The following is a 19,910-nucleotide window of genomic DNA, read 5'->3' on the forward strand; positions in this document are numbered from 1 at the left end:
GTTAATAAATAAATAGGACCTTGTTTTCTAGTGAGGACAAGCTCTTAGAGGGCAAGGTCTTCAGCACATAAATCTCAATAGGCAGAATTTTGAGAGCTGTTTTTATCATCTTTATTGGCTGTTGTGAATGATTATAAGCAATGGTCAACATAATACCAAATGGGAGCTTACACGGAACTAGGCATTTTTTCCCATAAGACTCAGAAGAACTATTTACTGTGACAGATAGACTCCTAATGCTTGATGACAGCAATGCTTTTATGTCATTCAAGCACATTTCAAATCAAATCAAACATCATTTTAATCTAATGATGCAATATTCCAGGGTGAAGTGGTAACACTGAATAAATAAGCCTCATCAAACAGGAAGCCAGATTGTCTAAGTACATTAGGCTATTTCTCCCTGTTCCTGCTCCATGATTCTGTCAAGGAAAAACTAAATCCTAGAATTTTAAGGCAGATTATGGAAATGAGACACGTAAAAACTCTGGGGTATCAAAGCAGTTTGAACTGCTAGCTGTCAGAGACAACTCAATAGCACACTCAGTTAAAAGCTCAAAGCGTTATGAGGAGGGCATAGCTCACACCCCACTCATCGCTGTTTTAAAAATGCCCCTCTCCTTATAGAAAATATAGTATTAGTGCAATCTCTAAAAAAGATTACAGACTCTACAAAAAGCTGTTTCAGGAGTGAGGTGTAAAGCTGGGCGTGTGTATACAACAGAAGTAGATTGTGCTGGATTCTACATTTCTCTGTAAACCAAGGGCAAAGCTCTCATTGACTTTTTAAGATCCTGGGATAAGAGAGAAAAAATTAACACAGTCCCTTGGAAACACACTTTGCTTTGTATTATCGTATTTGAGATACGGATGAAAAACAATAATAAATGAATTACAGTACTGTCCCAAATAACAGAACCCTACCCCAAACGTACTAGTGCAATAAGGTAATAGTATTTGCAAGTTAAGTAGCCGTGTTGTTATTAACTGTACCATATTATTAACTGACTCATGCCTTTTCCTAATTTTTCCCTTTGCAGTAAAGCATAAATCTGAAGTTGAAAAATTTGGCTATATTTCAGTTTCATCAATCACACTTAGAAAAATCTGTTTTCTTGGCTGTGTGTCAAAAAAGGGAGAACAGACTTCAAATATAATCCTGATTTGATGTTACTAGTTAGAACTGTATGAAAAAAAATTCAAACATGTTGATAAGACACCATGTTAAAACAGCAATTTTGGAACAGTTGATTAACACAGACTGTAAATAATGGAATCCAAGAAGCTATTCCAGTACCATTGCTAATATAACAATCAGTGTTGCACAACTGAATACAGCTACATTACCACTCTCTGCAGAACATGTATTTAAACAAAAATAGAGAGGGAAGAGCTACACCCAAACTGCTGGGAAATGCATGCTCACTGTTAAAACAAAAAACAATAAGTAGAAGGATCATTATCCTGGATAAGGAAGTCAGTAGAAACCTTGCACATGGGAAATGTACTGCGTAGGCTGCCTTTCTTTAAGCTTTTTCAGGACTGAAACAAGATTTTAATTGACATCAAATTGCAAAGAACCACCTCCCCAATTTTCTGAATTAACACTGTAGCTATTCATTTAAATGATTTTCTTTGGTTTGACCTTTTAAAGAGGTTCGTAGCAATCTCTAGCAGGTTGCTTATATTCAGCATTCCTGAGCATGACACCAACAATGCTATTCCTGCATTTCATCCATAAAGATAACCCACCCATGGTTAACAAATTTAAAATTGGAGAGGAGTCCTATTTATTTATTTACTTTTATATTTGATTATATTTTTGGAAGGGGGTTGGTGGTGACGGGAAGAAATAGACAAAACATTCCAAGTTCAGAAGGTTTTTACTAGTCCCTAAAATCGTTCTATAAAAAACAAATTACACCATGCACTTTTGTGGCTGGGGTTACAGGCACACCAAATATGGAAGTGGCACACACAGCACTGTGGCAACCTGCTCTTGTGAGAAGCCTGAGTAAACTGGAATATTTTAGGCAGAAGCTCAACTGTAGCCTTATGAAATTAGTAAGAGTTGTGACATTGTTTGGGGCCACCACTTCACCCTAAGTTTTTGAATTGTGACTGCAAGTATTAGGGGTAACTTCCCCTCTCTATTTACCATCTGTTAGGACTGTAAAATAATGTGCAAAGCTACGAGTTCATTTAAAAAAAAAAGTCTATGCTGTTGGATACACACATGATGATGTCCGATTTTCAGAAGCACACACCTGGGAGGTTATAGCATCACCTCAGAACAGTGTAACAATGTCATCTTACCATTAGCAGTTGTGATTAGGACTGCATAGGCCTTTAAGGGTCCATGTTCAGACTTAAACGGACTAAACTGAACTTCAAACGAGTTGTGATCAATTCCTGTAATTGCAGGGGGTGCACTTGGAGCAGGAGGGTCTAGAAGCAGAGAAAATATCAATTAGACTCTTACTACAAATTAAAGAGAAAGAAGTTTGCTATGGAGAAAGCATGATATGCTGAAAAGTCTATTTTCTCCAAATGCCCTGAAAAAATGTTAAAGAGAAAGCCTACCATTTTCTATGGTCTCATATTACTGCAACTTGTCTATAGGGCACAACCCCCTCATTCAGCGCATTTCAGTGGCACTTAAAGGGCATACACAAGATGTGCCGTACTTATCTAAATCCAAGACAACCCAGAATTTAAGTTGACTCCCCCAATAATTAGATTCTATATATAAAAAAAATATAAATTTGTTATGATGTTCTATCTATAGAATCTAATTATTGGAGTATCATCTTACATTCATCCGTACCACCACTGCAATGGGAAAAGCAACGTCAGGGGGGCAGGTGGTGAGGGAGGCAGTAGATGGGCAGACAGCTTGTCCCCCACCACCTGCCTCCCCTTGTGCCTGCCCCTCCTTCACCCCACAGCTTCAGGCCCATGCCTCTCCTTCTCCCCTCCATCTCTAAACCATGCCACTTCTGCTCCCCCCCTGCAGTCTCAGGTCCCCCAGCCTTGCCTTACCCCCACTCCCACTCTGACATCCTCTACTCCTCCAACAGACCTTCCCCTACCCTCCCTGCTGCTTACCCTTGCTCTGTGCTGGCAAGCTCTGTCCTCACTCCAACCGGGGGTGTGGAGCATGGCTACAGCCCAACCCCATTCCAGTGGTGGTAGGTGGCAGACGGGGGCCCAAGGCTGCAGGTGGGAGGGAAGAGGCATAGAGTGCAGAGGTGGCAGGGATGGTGGGTTGGGGCAGAGCACAGCTGAAGCAGCTGCCTGACCCCTGCCCCACCCACCCTATCTCCTACTCAGTACTAAGATGAGGACCTTTTCCCACCACCTCAACAGGAGAAAACCTTGCTTTGAAATCCAGTAAATACAGTATTATTCTTGTGCTTTAACAAACTTGAAAATGTGATGAAAAACTGGTGGATAGATGATATACAATGCTATAGTTCCACAAATCAAAATCAGAAATAACCCTAGATGAAACAGGAATAACTCTGAAGTATTTTTTTTATAGAAGACTCTGGGGAATAGCAACTGAGATATGATGACATCTCTGCTCACTGAACCCTCAGCTAAGGACTGTCACAAAAATTCGGGCTCCAACAAATCTTGATACTATTCTTCTGGGTGCAGGTAGTATGGCTTTACATTACCGATAGACTACAAATTAAAACAGTTTCAAATAAAAATGCAAGAGGGAAGGATTTCTTAGGGTATTATATCTTTCATTGCACCAACTGTATGGTTGGGATAAAGTTAGACAACCTTTCAGATGCAAGACATTCTTCATCAGGTCCCTGATCCCAAACGCAGCCTGCAGGTCTCTGATGAAAAATGTCTTGCATTCAAAATCTTGCCTAACCCTATCCCAATACGCAATGAAAAATATCACCCGAAGAAATTCTGGCCACTCTCAACTTCTGGACCATCATGAACATCAGTTTTATATTCCAAATGAAAGTGAGATTTGAAGTGCTTTAAATGTACTTCTGTCAATACTCCAGCAGGGGAGCTTTAAAATCTAACCAAGCAAACATATATAGTGTCCATGCAGATAAAAATTGATGCATGAGAAAGTGAAAGGAGCAAGGATTTGTGTGGTTGATAATTTTTGGGGGGATATTATTGGGATAGATGAGCTTTCAACTGCAATGCATTTCTATGGACTGCCAATAAAAGATGCTACCCATCAAAATCCTTGCCTCTCAAACTATTCCTGGACCATCATGGCTATGACTTCAGTCCAATGCTACTATAAGAAAAAGAATGCCCATAATACAGATATTAGTTCTATACCAGGGGTGGGCCAAATATGGCCCACTAGGCCATTATGTTCGGCCCACAGGGCCCCTAAAAAATTTAGAAAATTAATATTTATCTGCCCCTGGCTGCTTGTCAAAGATGACAGGAGCCAAGAGCAGTAGGACCCAGAGGAAGCCATGGCAGGACCCCGGAACAGCAAGGCCCGCCCAGCCCCACCCCCACAGCTGGAAGCCCTTGCCTGGCACAGGCTTCTGGCCTGGGACCGTGGGACTGTTCATGCCTCCCTGTGCCGATGCGGGAAATTCAGGTAAGAATGGAGGGCAGGGAGGGAGAGCAGGGAGGCAAGGGAGGCCCAAGTGACTGCCCCAGTCCTGAGGGTCGGGCCAGGCCAGCCTCTGCTGAGTCCCCAGGTCCGGCCATACAACTGGGAGCCACGTGATGTCGGAGTGGGAGGCAGGCAGGAAAGTGGGGAAAACAGTGGTGGGGGGCAGGGGACAGTGGAAGAGAGTGGCATGCAGGAGTGCAGGGCCCACACCTGTGTCCCAGAGCCAGCGTTGGCAGGGCCCAGAGTGGGGAGGCAGGAGTGTGGGGCATGGGCTGGCAGGGGTCTATGGAGCTGGGCTGGGTTGTGCCAGCAGGTAGAGGGGGGAGGCTGACCCAGCTCCATTGAACCCCTGCCAGCTGAGACCCTGGGCTCCTGCTGCCCTACTTTGGGCCTCGCCAGCGCTGGCCCGGGACACAGGTGCAGGCCCCGCACTCTTACTCAGTTGTCGCTGGCTCCCATGCACCTACTCGCTCTTAGTTCCCCCTGCCCCAGCCCCTCAGTACAGGCAGGGATGAGCACATGCAGCCCCAACCCCACGCTCGCCCATCTGGGCTGAGCAGTGGGTGCATGGAACAAACTGGTGCTCAGTGTGGGGAAAAAAGCAGCTCCTCCTCTTCCCTGTGGCCGGCACTTCCTGGTGCAGCCACCCGGAGGCCACACGGGCCTGTCCTGTGTCTCTGCTGCATCACCGCTGCCTCTGGGCTGCCCCATGGGGCAGCAGTGGCAGCGGAGAACAGGCAAAGGCAGACCCATGTGGGCTGCAAGTGGCTGCACCAGGGAGCACCGGCAGCGGGAGACAGAGGGGCCGTTTTTCTCCCATGCTGAGCGCCGCCACGCCACTTGTGAGCTGCTCAGTGCAGGTACTCCACACAGCCACCTCTGCTACGCTGGGCAGCACAGAAGTGGTGGTGAAAGAGCCACACCGCAGCTTAGCATGGCACGGGCTCTGGGTGACTGCAGCAAACACTGCCTGGCAGCAGCAAGGACAGTGGTTACTTTCTTAGGCCCCAAGCAGCAGTTTGCACCCAGCTGCTGCTGCCACTCAACACTGATGGGCAAGTGCGGAGCTAGTGCAGGTCCCAGGCTGAGCAGCTGGGGCACAGAATAAACTGCTGCTCAGCGCTGGAGAAAAGCGGCCCCTCCCCATCCGGCTGCCAGCACTCCCTGGTGCAGTCACTTGCAGCCCACACAGGCAGTCTGTGCCTGCTCTCTGCTGCCAGTGCTGCCCCAAAGGGCACCCCAGAGGCAGCAGTGACATGGTGGAGACACAGAACAGCTCCACGTGGCTGCACCAGGAAGCTCCAGCCATGGGGATGGGGAGGGGCCACTTTTCTCCTACACTGGGCAGCAGTTTGTTCTGCGCCCCCACTGCTCATCCTATACGGGCGAGCGCGGGGTTGGGCAGGGCTGCATGCACTTGTACCGTGGGGCTGGTGTGGGGAGGGATTGGGAACAAGCAGGTACGTGGAAGCCAGTGACAACTGGGTGGGAGCGCAGGGCCCATGCTCATGACCCGGGCCAGCACCCGCAGGCCCAGAGCAGGGCGGCAGGAGCACGGGATCCCAGCCAGCGGGGGTTCTATGAAGCCAAGTGGGTTCCCTTCTTTCCCTGCTGACAGAGCCCAGCTCCACTCCACAGACCCCTGCCAGCCCATGCCCCACACTCCTGCCATCCCACTCTGGGCTCTGCCAGCACTGGCCCTGGGACACCAGTGTATGTCCCACGCTTCTGTTCGCTTCACCTCCCCCCGGCCACCACTTTCCCCACTTTTCTGCTCACCCTCTGGCCACTTTGCACCATGCTCCCATGCCTCCCCCCCCTCCCCCCCACACACACACACACCTCCCTACAAACCTCATAGCCACCCACCCATACATACTTCCCCCACCAACCCTGCACACCCAACACAAAATACAAATAAGATTGCATTTTAAGCTATTATGCAATCACTTCTACATCTAGAGCACAAATGCACACAAATCAGGACAATTTTTTTTTTAATTAAATGAAAATATATTATTATGGGTGTTTGATTTTTAGCATATAATTTGGGTTTTTCTCCCCTAAGGAGTAGTTCCAGGGGCAAGGGGAGGGACTTCTTGTGGCAAAGGTCAGAGGTTAGGGGGTCCCAAGACAGCAGCCAGGGGTGGGGCCACTCATGCAGCCCTCGACAGCTTGCCAAAACTTGGTAAGCGGCCCTCTGCCAGAAATAATTGCCTGTTCCTGTTATATACACTTCATATATACACTGGCTCTATACACTTTTCTTTTGTGGCTCACATGGGATTTGTAGGGAAATAAGGCATTTTACTCATGACTTGAATTTTCAGATTCACTGTTTAACACTGCAAGTTCTTCATTGTGCCTATCCTCTCTTCTGGGGATTCCTCATGCTTCTCGGATTTGTTGGCTGCCACATGGGGCTGGAAAGAAATACTTTCCATTTCTGTTGCTACATGTCAGGGGCTTTTTTCACCTTCCTCAGAAATATTAGGTGTTGGTAGCAGCCACGGCTGGGGATTTTGACTGGGATGTGATAATGTGTTTGCTGAGACTGAAACCCAGAGGTTCCTGGCCAGAGGGTCTTGCCCCTCCACTCAAGGTCAGACCCCAAATATGACTGCAATATTTGGAGCCAGGAAAGAATTCTACCTCACAGTCACAGAATGATAGAAAATTAGGGTTGGAAGGGATTTCAGGAGGTCATCTAGGCCAACCCCCTGCTCAAAAAAGGACCACCCCAAACTAGATCATCCCAGCCAAGGCTTTGTCCACCCAGGTCTTAAAAATCTCCAAGGATGGAGATTCCACAGCCTCTCTGAGTAACCTGTTCCAGTGCTTTACTACCCTCCTAGTGAGACAGTTTTTCCTAATATCTAACCTAAACTTCCCTTGCTGATGCTTGAGATCATTGCTTCTTGTTCTGTCATCTACCACCACAGAAAACAGTCTAGCTGCATCCTCTTTTAAACCATCCTCCAGGTAGTAGAAGGCTGCTATTAAATCCCTTCTCGGTCTTCTCTTCTCCAGACTAAATAAGATCAGTTCCCTCAGCCTCTCCTCAGAAATCATGTGTACCAGCCCCTATTCTCATTGCCTTCCACTGAGCTCTCTTCAATTTGTCTACATCCTTTCTGTAGTGGGGGCCCCAAGACTAGACACAATACTCCAGATGTGGTCTCAGACTGGTACAGACTGTGGGGATCTTTTCCCTTCTCTGTTGGGAGGGGAGTAGGGGCAGGAAGAAGCATAGTCCTCTTCCTGGGATCTTGAGTGTATTTCAATACCCTTGTAGCTGCAGGATACTGGCTACCATTGCCTCCTGACCTTACCTGTGGCAAGATAAGGTATTATTTCTTGTGGTTGCATCAGGGTTGATTGTGTACTTTTACTAATAGGTTAGACACTGGATTTGTATAGGATGGCTTGGATTGGGATCTCTGGCTGGCAGGAATTGGACTAAATGACCTCCAAAAGGTCCCTTCCAACTCTACTTCTAAAGATTTAGAAAATCATGGAATCATAGAACTCTTTTTTTTTTTTTTTTTTTTTGTGACCCATATACTTCCTCCCAACCCCCACCTCAAACTTTCATACTCACCAGTAATACTTGTAGCACATGTTCTTTGCTCTGGAAGGCTGTCTTTCCCACATGAATGGGTTGTAATGTTAATATAGTATGTGGTGTAATAAGTTAAGTTGTCTATACTTTTTTCTACATTTCCTGATTTACAAGATGAAACCGAACTTTCATTACTCCTTATGCCATTAGATATCTTTATGCGGAAGCCAGAATTATTGCCAAGAGGACATAGCCATTTTAGTTTTAATTCAGGCTTTTTAGGCACTTGTTCACACTTAAATTCATGCGGTGGTGCAGCATCTGCAAAAAAGGGAGAAGATGGAGCAGTATGGTTATCTGCAATCTACTTACATCATTGGGACAGAAGCTCTGTCTGGCACAGGCTGCACACAGTGCTGGAGTTGGAACCATTACATGCTGTCAGGGGCACATGCTGCATGCAGCACCTGTGCTGGACCAGCCCCACATGCTGGATCCAAGGCCAGTCTTAATCAGGCCCACAGACTGGCCCCATGTGCTGAAACCAACCCACAAGGCCAATTCGGTGCGGATGCTACATGCAACACATGCCACAGATGGGCCTTGTGCGCCGTATGCCATACCAGGCTGGGCCGGGCCCAGTGCAGGCTGCACAAGGGGTGCACGCTGCAAGCAGCACATGGCATCAGTCTGAGATGCATGCTGCATGAGGCACCTGTTCTGGACTGGCCTGTGGGTTGGTTCTAACACCCGAGGCAGGACTGTGGGCCCAATCTGGTTCACAGAACAGGCCCAAGCCCCTCATCTTGCCCCCAGATGAGTTTTGCACCCCTGAGCTACATGTTTAGGTCACTAATAGCTTTCAATATAGTCCCTCCAGGATATCCCTAGGTTGCACTAAATAGTAGTTAAACTGAATTGAGCACTTTATGCTGAATTTAAAGGAAGAAATAAGCCATCACTTCCCCATCTCTCTTCTCAGGTTTATTTTGAATGTCAGACTTGGACCATGATTTGCACCTCTTATGGCTACCAGAGGCAGAGGGAAAACAGTGGCTGTTCTGGAAATTTGGGGGGTGGGGGACACAGACTAAGAGGAAATGTGCTGTTTGCAGAGCAGGGGGAAGAGAGGGTTCGCAACACAAACTGCAGATGTGAAATGAAGGCTTAGTGGAAAATAAACCAGTTTCGCATATGACAATCCAATGACGTCACAGGTTTTCAAAAGACAAACTATTATACCAGATATGCAAAGGCAAGATGAAAATATACAGCACATAAACAAATAGGTGTACAGGGAAGGAGCAAAGAAAGACAAGGGAGAAAAGGTACGTGCATAAATTTTTATGACATACTTGTACAGACACTTGTAGAATTTGGGTAACCCCGTGTCCTGTTATCCAGTGCTAGTGGGTATACTTTAAAGTGGTAAGATGTACCGGGTTCTAAGCCTGTAATGACAGCTTCTCTCTTTGGGAATGTTTTGTTACTTGGAAATAAAGTTCCATGTTTGAAAATCTCTATCACATAGATATAATTATCAGCAGCTGAATCGTCATTCTTCCATGTTAAATTCACATAATCTGTGCTGATATCTATGGCCTGGATGTCAAAAACTGGACTGGGCTCTGTTTAAGGAAAAAACAAACACACATACACATCAGTTGTATTTAGCATAACCAAGAGGAACTGCACCCAGCAAAACTCTCTTCACCATCAGTGCTGATGTCTCTTTAGCAGACATCTGAGACACTGCCTATGTACACATTCTCCCACCTCTTTTCAGGCGTGCCAAGTCCACTTGGCCAGACCCAAACACCTGCACTGTCATAAATATGACGCTGGCTCCACCTAAGAGACTATATTTCTTGCATGCAGTTTTGGTCCTGAAGACATTTTCCATCACCAATGTTTTTTAATGGAAACATAAACCTTTATTACACAAACAAATGCACTGCAATAATCTATAGTACCTTTCTTATGTAAACTAGTCCATGACCACAGAGGGAGTATATGGGGGCCAAGAAGAAAAGGGGAACGTGTTAAATAGCAAGCAAGCTACAGGGTGAGTTCCTATGACTTACCGGTGTAGACGCTCGTGGAATTTCCATCTCCTCTAGTTGTGTTATCTGGTGCTAGTGGATATATTGTGAAGTTATAGAGTGTACCAGGTTCTAAACCTGTAATTACAGCTCCTGTGATTTGGGGTTTCTCAGGCCAGAAAGTTAAATTTCCATCTTTGAAAAACTGTATCTCATAGGTATACTTAGCAGCAGCTGCATCATTGTTCTTCCAAGTTAAACTCACTTGATCTGTGCTGATATTTATGGCCTGGACAGCAAAAACTGGACTGGGCTCTGTTTAAGGAAAAAGCAAGCACACACATAACACATGAGTGCTATTTACAGAACATAGAGGATCTGCTTCCAGCAAAACTCTCTTCACCATCAGTGCTGATGTGTCTTTGGTAGACATTAGAGACACTGCCTATGTCAGGGGTGGGCAATTATTTCAGGCAGAGGGCCAGTAAACCCAGTTTTGGCAAGCTGTCAAGGGCCGCATGGTTAGCCCCGCATCTTGACAGGTGCCTGCCCCCGCTCACCATCTTGGGACCAATGTCTCAAGGCCAGCACCGGTGGGACCCAGAAAGGAGCTCAGGCTGGTAGGGGTCTGTGGAGCCAGGCTGGGCTGGACCAGCAGGGAGAGTGGGGAGCTGGCCCAGGTCCACAGAGGTCCTGCCGGCAGGGACCCTGTACTCCTGCTGCCCTGCTCTGGGCCCTGCCTGCGCTGGCCCCGGGACACCAGTGTGGGCCCCACGTTCCCACTGGCTCCTGCACCCACTCACAGTGCCCCCCTCAGCCCCACGGTACAGGCGGGGGCAGCATGCAGCCCTGACCCCACACTTACCAGCAGGGAATGAGTTGGTGCTGAGCATGGGGGAAAAGTGGCCCCACCCCCACTCTGCGGCCAGTGCTCCCTGCTGCAGCCACTCACAACCCATGCAGGACTGTCCTGAGCAGACACAGGCAGCCTCACGCAGGCTGCGAGTGGCTGCAGTGCATGGTGTCAGCCACGTTGGGGGGAGGGGCCACTTTTCCCCGCGCTCAGCACCAGCTTGTAACCCACCCCTGCTGCCAGCCTGGGCCCCACACCAGCTCTGGGCTTGCCCATCAGTGTTGCGCCGTGGCGGCAGCAGCTGCTTAACCCAGAGGAAAGCGACCTCCGGCTTGCCATGCCAGGCGGCATTTGTTGCTGTTGTGCATCCAGAGCTTGCACCGTGGCAGGCTGTGGTGAGGCTGCCACGGCTGCCTCTGTGCTGCCCAGTGTAGGAGCTCCAGGCAGGCAGGAGCAGCAAAGACTGCCCAGCGTGGCGGGAGCCGGGGGGGGGGGGCCCCCCGCAGGTGTTCCTGCTGCGGTGCAACCCCGACGGGTAAGCCCGGAGCAGGGCCGGGTTAAAAGCTGGTGCTGAGCGCAGGGAAAAGCGGCCCCCTCCCCCGCCCCCCAGCCAGCGTCCCGTGCAGGGCCTGCTCCAGACAGCCCCACATGGGCTGCGAGTGGCTGCAGCAGGGAACACAGGCCACGGGGCAGGGCTGCTTTTCTGCTGCGCTCAACACTAGCTTGTTCCCTGCACATGGTCCTCCCCTGCCCTTCCCCCCACCCCCACCTGGGTTTCCCACGCCAGTGCAGGCACAAGGAGCCACATGGTCCCAGGCCAGAAGCCCCTGCTGGGGCTTCCAGCTTTAGGCCAGATGGGTCCTGCTGTTGCAGGAGTCCACCAGGGCTTCCCCTGGGTCCTAGTGACCCTGATCCCTGTCATCTTTGACAGGAACCAAGGACAGATAAATGCATATTAATTTTCTACATTTTTTTTTAAGGGCCCCACGGACTGGATAGAATGACCTGGCAGGCTGGATCCGGCCCACAGGCCGTATTTTGCCCACCCCTGGCCTATGTACACTTTCTCCCACCTCTCTTTTCAGGTGTGTGCCAGCTCCACTTGGCCAGACCCAAACACCTGTGCTGTCACAAAGATGACACTGGCTCCACTTTAAAGACTATATTTCTCACATGCAATTTGATGATTCAAAATGTTTTCATATAACACATTTCATATAACACATTAATTGTATTCACAGAACTCGGAGGAGCTGCCTCCCACAAAACACTTCCCCTTTAGTGCTGAAACCTTACTGAAAAACTGTCTATGAGCACCTTCTCGGACATCTCTGATTTGAGCAGCTTGGCAAGACATGAAATTTCTGGCCCAAGGTGCATATGACAATGACTAAGAATTTAAGAACATACTGTATTTATTTAAATCCAAAACAAGGTTTTCTCCCCACAAGCATCATGGGGGGGACCTCACCTGAGATTCATGCACCAGCCCAGGGCAAGCGGTGGCTCAGCTCCAGATTCTGCCCCAGGCTTGGAGCTAAAGCTGAACCGCTAATTGCCCCAGTCTGGGGTAGCTCATGCAAAAGGGAAAGGACTCGCATGGAAACTCATGGTGTGCTTGGTAGGAGAGATCATGTGACCTGCCCTCCACCTGGTCACTTGGCCTGCTTCCCCTACCTTCCTCCCCCCCAACTTACTTTCAGCTCCAGCCCCTCTGGCCTCAACCTGGTTGGGCCTGGAGCTGCAACCACTGCTTTTCCCTGCACAGGGATGGGACCACTAATCACTGCTCCAGAGCCAGAGCTGCCACACAGCAGGTAAGCAGAAGCAGGGAGTAGGGAGTGTAAGCGTGCAGCTGCCACAAGGTGTGGGGAAGGGAAGAGACAAATGGCAGGCACAGGCACAGCAAGGGGTAGAGTCTGGCCCCTTGCCCTCCACCACTGCTTTAGGGGGACAAGTTGAAAGAACCCTACAATAATTACCTTCTATATACCTTCTATACATGGAAAATTATAGAATGTTTATAATTTTCCATGTACAGAATCTAATTATTGGGGACAGTGGTGTTAAATTCTAACTAGTCTTCAATTCAGGTAAATTTGGTAACCACTGTACTGGGTCAGACCAAAAATTCCATCAAACCCAGCATCTTGCTTCTGACAAATGTCAAGGAGCCGATTCTTTAGAACAGTATTTGCAATAGGTATGGATCCATCTTATGAAGTATCCTTAGGTACCACCTGTAGGTTATGTTCTTTACTGCTATATTCAATAGGCCGTGTGTAGCAAGTGCTCATTCCAGGGGTAGTTGTGATGCTCCCTGGTGGCTGTTCACCCCTTGCCAACCTGGCTCCCTTTGGGCTATCTCTTTTAGCATCTCCCTATACAGAAGCCACGTTATGCATCTATTTAACTATTTTCTCTTTGCTAGTTCTAGTATACCCTTCTTGAGATGGGGTGGCCAGAACTGCACACCATACTCAAGATATGGACTCAACAGGGCTTTGTATAATGAGCTAATTTCTCATATGTGTTGTGGTTATCCCTCATGCTTTCATAACCAAACTTTTATTCTAATGGAACTGTAATCTTTTTGGTACAACCCGGGCAGTGGTCACCAACACAGAGCCTCTTGCAGTTGATCCTGGGCTTGGGGGCCTGAGCACACACATGCATGAACACACAGTTTCCTCCCCAGCAGGTCAGTCGGTGGGGAAAGGGAAGGGAAGGGGTGGGAGCTAGATCGAGATCCCCACAGTGAGGGGCAGAGTGCAGCAGAAGCCCATAAGCTAAGTGGGGCCCTGGCTGGGTAGCTCATCCAAGGGTTGGGGAGAGGCTTCCGCCACTGTGTGCACCCCAGCAGAGGCCCAAGGCAGCTTGTGCCCCCCCCCACCCCATCTGTACTCGGCAGAGGTGGATGCTGATACAGCTGGCTCAGGAGTGGCCCGACATCACATGCATCTGCTGCACACAGATCGAGGGGGCACATGCCACCCACCAACCATGAGGCAGTGCAAGCGGCTGCAGCAGCTGTGAAGTAGGGAGTGGGGCCAGGACAGGGGCCGGGCAGGGGGATAGAGCTGCAAGCGGCTTGCCCAGGGGTGCAGGGAGAGGCGGGGGGACACATCCCAGGAGTGTGTGCATGCCCCTGGATCTGCACACAGGGTGAGGCAGGGTAGGCTAGGACCGGGTTGACGTGGCACTATTCCTGGCAGGGGTCTTTGGTTGTGCTGCGCTTGGGCTGGGGGGGACTATAGTGAATTTTGGGGTGGCTGTAGCTCCCTGTGGCTCCGCTCTCAGCACTGCCACCACCGCCGCCCAGTCCGAGCGCAGTGCAACCAAACATCCTTGCCGAACAGTGCCATGCTGCCCTGGTGCCAGCCTACCCTACCCCACATGCAGATCCAGGGGGCACATGGCGGGATTGCCCTGGCCCCACTCCCTCCCACAGCACCATTGGGGCAGGGGGCAGACTGAGGCCCCAGTGGGGAGGGAGGGAGTGGGGCTAGGGCTGGGGCCTCTATGTGCCCCCCTGCCCTTTCTTCTCTCCCCTTCCCTCCCCACAGACTTACCTGCTGGGGAGGGGGGAAAGGGGGGGGGAAGGTCTTAGGTTCCTTTTAAATTCCAAAAGGTGATCCCCAACCTTAAAAGGCTGGAGACCACTGAACAAAAGGCAAGAAGTTTTATACGCAGCACCTTTGTAACATAAGTGCATGCATATTTATTTGAGCATAAAGGAATATGGGAAGAAAAGACCGGATGTATTTAATAGCAAGCAAGCTACAAGGTGAGTGTCTATGACTTACTGGTGTAGACGCTCGTGGAATTTCCATCTCCTCTAGTTGTGTTATCTGGCGCTAGTGGATATATTGTGAAGTTATAGAGTGTACCAGGTTCTAAACCTGTAATTACAGCTCCCATGATTTGGGGTTTCTCAGGCCAGACAGTTAAATTTCCATCTTTGAAAAACTGTATCTCATAGGTATACTTAGCAGCAGCTGCATCATTGTTCTTCCAAGTTAAATTCACTTGATCTGTGCTGATATGTATGGCCTGGACAGCAAAAACTGGACTGGGCTCTGTTTAAGGAAAAAGCAAGCACACACATAACACATGAGTGTTATTTACAGAACATGGAGGATCTGCCTCCCACAAAACATTTCCCCCTTTAGTGCTGAAACCTTGTTGCAAAAGCTGTATATGTGCACCTTCTCTGACCTATTTTGAGTATCCTGACCAGACCCAAGAATCTGGCCCACGGTGCACATAGCAATGACTACAAGAATATAAGAACGTATTGTATTTACTCAAATCCAAGACAAAGTTTTTTCCAAACACAATCACCATGAGGACAAAAAAAAGCCTCATGAGAGATTTAAGCACCAGCCAAAGGCAGGTGGTGGCTCAGCAACAGATCCTGCCCAAGCTTAGGGACCAAAGTTGGAGTTGAGCAATTACTTTCCCCAGTCCGGGGTAGCTCATGTGAAAGCGGGAGGGTGCACATGGAAACGTGTGCTGTGCTTGGTGGGACAGACCATGTAGCCTGGCCAGTCCTGGTCACTTGGCCTTACCTCCCCTCCCCCTGCTTACCATAAGATGCAGCTCCAGCCCCTCTAGCCCCATCTGATGGAGCCTGGAGCTGCTACCACTGCTTTTCCCCAGAATGGGCTGGGACCACTGCTGCCTGATCCAGAGTTAGAGCTGCTGCCACCCAGAAAGTAAGTGGTAGTGGGGAATAGGGAGTGAAACACTGCAGCCACCATCAGGGTGGGGAAGGGAAGAAACAGATGGCAGGCTCAAGCACAGGGACAAATAAGGCAAAGGGCAGAGTCTGGTACCTTGCCCCCCACCACTGCTTTAGGGGGACAAATGTAATATGACCCTCCAGTGATTATCTTCTATACATGAGAAATTATAGAAACGTTATAATTTTCCATGTATATTAAACTAACAACTGCGGGGTGGGGGCATCTTAAATTCAATGTTGATTTGGATTGAGGTATATTCAGTAACAACTGTTGTATTGAGTCAGAACAAAGGCCCATCAAACTCACCATCTTGCTTCTAACAATGTCTAGGAGCTGATTCTTTAGAAGAATTTTTGAAATAGGTATTTATCCATATTATAAAGTATCCTCAGATAACACTTGTACATCATGTTCTTCACTGCTATATTCGATAGGCCCTGATGAACCCATTTTTCATAAATTTGTCTGATCCTCCACCCCCCACCCCTTTTTATTCTATACATTTACCATATTTACTCGATTCTAAGATACGCTTCCTGATATAAAATGGTGGCGGGGGGGGACACACCTCAATTTAGAAACCAGCATGAGGACAGTGAGGGCAGGCAGCTGCAGTGGTTCAGGATCAGGGTCTGGCCATAGCTGCAGCTGCTGCCTGCCCCAAACTCCCCTCCACCCTGCACTGCTTCTGCATGCTGCTCTCCCACCTGCCACCTCTTTCCCTGCTGCCCACACCCCTCACCATCACCACAACCTCTGTTCTCCTGCTCCCCCTGTCCCTTACCCTCTTATCCTTGCTCCACACCATCAGGGTCTGTATACACTGCAGTTTGGGGCATTGAGCACGGTCTCAATCCAGCCCCATAGCAGCGGTGCACAGCCTGGATGGCTGCTACAAGGGATGGGCCAGGCCTGTGCTCAGTGCCCCAGGCTAGAATGGGGATAGAGACTGCGAGCACACAGCTAAAATAAGTGGGGGAGAAGTTGGGAGCAGAGGCTGTGGGGAAAGGGGTAACAGTGACTGGGAGGGAAGGGGGCAGGAGATAGAGAGAGGTGGAGGGGGAAAGGGTAACTGAAGCTCCAGGCAGAAGGCAGGGATGGCAGGCACAAGCAGGTAGCAAGCTGCTAGACCTCCCCACACCACCTGCATCCCACTACCTGCCTCCTCCTGCAGCAGTGAGGAGGAAGAATTCAAGACAAAAATAGATTCTATACCTGACACATTACGAGAGATTTTTACATTTTCCATGTATAGAATCTAACAACTGGGGGGCTGTCTCTACATTCAGGGTCATCTCAGATTTGAGTAAATGCAACATACTATTAGCCTCCACGATATCCCATGGAAAGGAATTCACATGTTAAAGAGGTAGTACGGAAAAAAAAAAATCTTCATTTTCTTTCCTAATAATTTCATCAGCTGCCTCTTGTGCTACTAATCACGAGACAGTACATAACCATTACTCATACATTTTCCACAACACTCAAGATTGAAAAGACTCTTTTTAGATTCCCCCTCAGCTATCTCTTCCAAGTTGGAGAGTTCCAGCCTTTTTAGCATATCTCTATATGGAAGCCACGTTCTATATCTATTTTGCTGTTTTCTTTACTTTTCTAGTTCTAGTATACCCTTTTTGAGATGGAATGGTCAGAACTACACACCATACTCAAGATATGGACTCAACAGGGCTTTGTATAATGAGCTAATTTCTCACATGTATTGTGGTGATCCCTCATGCTTTCATAACCAAATTTCTATTCTAATGGAAATATATTTTGGTATAACAAAGGCAAGAAGATTAATATACAGCAGCTTTAGAACATAAGTGCATGCATATTTCTTTGAGCATAAAGGAGCATGGGAAGAAAACAATGGATGCGTTTAATAGCAAGCAAGCTACAGAGCGAGTTTCTATGACTTACTAGTATACACAATTGTGGAATTTCCATCTCCTTTAGTTGCATTATCAGGCGCTAGTGGATATATTGTGATGTTATAAAGAGTACCAGGTTCTAAGCCTGTAATGACAGCTTGCCTCTTTTGGAATATTGTGCTATTTGGAAATGAAGCACCGTTTCCAAGGATCATATAGGTAAAATTATCAGCATCTGAATCGTTGTTCTTCCATGTTAAATTCACATAGTCTGTGCTGATATCTATGGCCTGGATGTCAAAAACTGGACTGGGCTCTGTTTAAGGAAAAACCAAGCACACATATACACATCAGTTGTATTTAGCATAACATGGCTGGGGGAGGTAGAAGAACCTCAACTTAGAATCAAGTATGAGGGTAGTGAGGGGGTAGACAGCTGCTGTGGTTCAGGCTCCAGCCCCTATACAGGGTCTGGCCATAGCTGCAGCTGCTGCCTGCTCCCTCCTCCTCACCCACCCCTCACTGCCTCCATATGATGTGCTCTTGCCTGCTGCCTTTATTCCCACTGTCTTCACCTGCTCGCCCCCCATAGCCTTTGCTTCCCCGCTTCTCCTCTCCCTCCCCTGCTTACCCTTGCTCTGCACCATCAGGCTCTGTACACACCAGTTTGGGGCACTGAGCATGGCTCCAGTCCATTCCCATAGCAGCAGTGCACAGCCTGCATGGCTGCTACAAGGGCTGGGCCAGGCCTTTGCTTAGTGCCTCAGGCTAAAATGGGCATAGAGACTGCGAACACACAGCAAACATAAGCACAGGGAGGTGGGAGCAGAGGCTGTGGGAAAAAGGGGAACAGGGGCTGCAGAGGAGAGGGGGGACTGAGGCTCCAGGGGGAAGGCAGGGGGAGCAGGCACAAGCAGGGGACAGGCTGCTTGACCTCCCCACACCACTTGTTTCTATACAGGACAGATTATGAGAGATTTATACATTTTCTATATACAGAATCGAATAAATGGGGGTTCGTCTTAAATTCAGAGTTATTTCAGATTTGAGTAAATACAGTATACTATTAGCCTCCATGATACCCCATGGCAAGAAATTCATGTTAATGAGGTACTGTGTAAAAAAGCCTTTCATTTTCTTTCCCAATAATTTAACTGGCTACCTCTGGTTTTACTACCATGAGACACAGTACGTAACTGTTTCCCACTCACTTTTTTCCACAACACTCAAGATTTACTGACTCTTATTAGATTCCCCCTCAGCTGTCTCTTTTCTAAGTTGGAGAGTTCCAGCCTTTTTAGCATATCCCTATATGGAAGCCATGTTCTGCATCTATTTTGCCATTTTCTCTATTTTTCTAGTTACAGTATACCCTTTTGGGGTGGCCAGAACTGCACACTATACTCAAGATATAGACTCAACATGGCTTTATATAATGAACTCTTTTCTCATGTGTATTGTGGTGGTCCCTCATGCTTTCATAACCAACTTTTTATTCTAATGGAACTATAATCTTTTTGGTACAACAAAAGCAAGAAGATTAATATATAGCAGCTTTGGAACATAAGTGCATTCATATTTCTTTGAGCCTAAAGGAGCATGGGAAGAAAAGAATGGACGTGTTTAATAGCAAGCAAGCTACAGAGTGAGTTTCTATGACTTACTAGTATACACAATTGTGGAATTTCCATCTCCTTTAGTTGCATTATCAGGCGCTAGTGGATATATTGTGATGTTATAAAGAGTACCAGGTTCTAAGCCTGTAATGACAGCTTGCCTCTTTTGGAATATTGTGCTATTTGGAAATGAAGCACCGTTTCCGAGGATCATATAGGTATAATTATCAGCATCTGAATCGTTGTTCTTCCATGTTAAATTCACATAGTCTGTGCTGATATCTATGGCCTGGATGTCAAAAACTGGACTGGGCTCTGTTTAAGGAAAAACCAAGCACACATATACACATCAGTTGTATTTAGCATAACATGGCTGGGGGAGGTAGAAGAACCTCAACTTAGAATCAAGTATGAGGGTAGTGAGGGGGTAGACAGCTGCTGTGGTTCAGGCTCCAGCCCCTATACAGGGTCTGGCCATAGCTGCAGCTGCTGTCTGCTCCCTCCTCCTCACCCACCCCTCACTGCCTCCATATGATGTGCTCTTGCCTGCTGCCTTTATTCCCACTGTCTTCACCTGCTCGCCCCCCATAGCCTTTG

At 48.0% G+C, this 19,910-nt stretch overlaps 1 protein-coding gene across 1 annotated transcript in view; it reads right to left on the reverse strand.

The window, feature by feature from the left end:
- The window catches only part of PTPRJ (protein tyrosine phosphatase receptor type J), a 142,032-nt gene that overhangs the window by 20,933 nt on the left and 101,189 nt on the right, over positions 1–19,910 (reverse strand). The window contains exons 7-13 of the mRNA XM_059722601.1: positions 19,362–19,628; positions 17,747–18,013; positions 14,882–15,154; positions 10,265–10,537; positions 9,536–9,808; positions 8,220–8,501; positions 2,317–2,448 (exon numbers count right to left, since the gene is read on the reverse strand). Of these exons, the coding sequence (XP_059578584.1) occupies positions 2,317–2,448; positions 8,220–8,501; positions 9,536–9,808; positions 10,265–10,537; positions 14,882–15,154; positions 17,747–18,013; positions 19,362–19,628 (1,767 nt within the window). The remainder of the gene's footprint in view (positions 1–2,316; positions 2,449–8,219; positions 8,502–9,535; positions 9,809–10,264; positions 10,538–14,881; positions 15,155–17,746; positions 18,014–19,361; positions 19,629–19,910) is intronic.

Source organism: Alligator mississippiensis, chromosome 2 (genome assembly GCF_030867095.1).
Source record: "Alligator mississippiensis isolate rAllMis1 chromosome 2, rAllMis1, whole genome shotgun sequence".
Taxonomy (NCBI): Eukaryota; Metazoa; Chordata; order Crocodylia; family Alligatoridae; genus Alligator; species Alligator mississippiensis.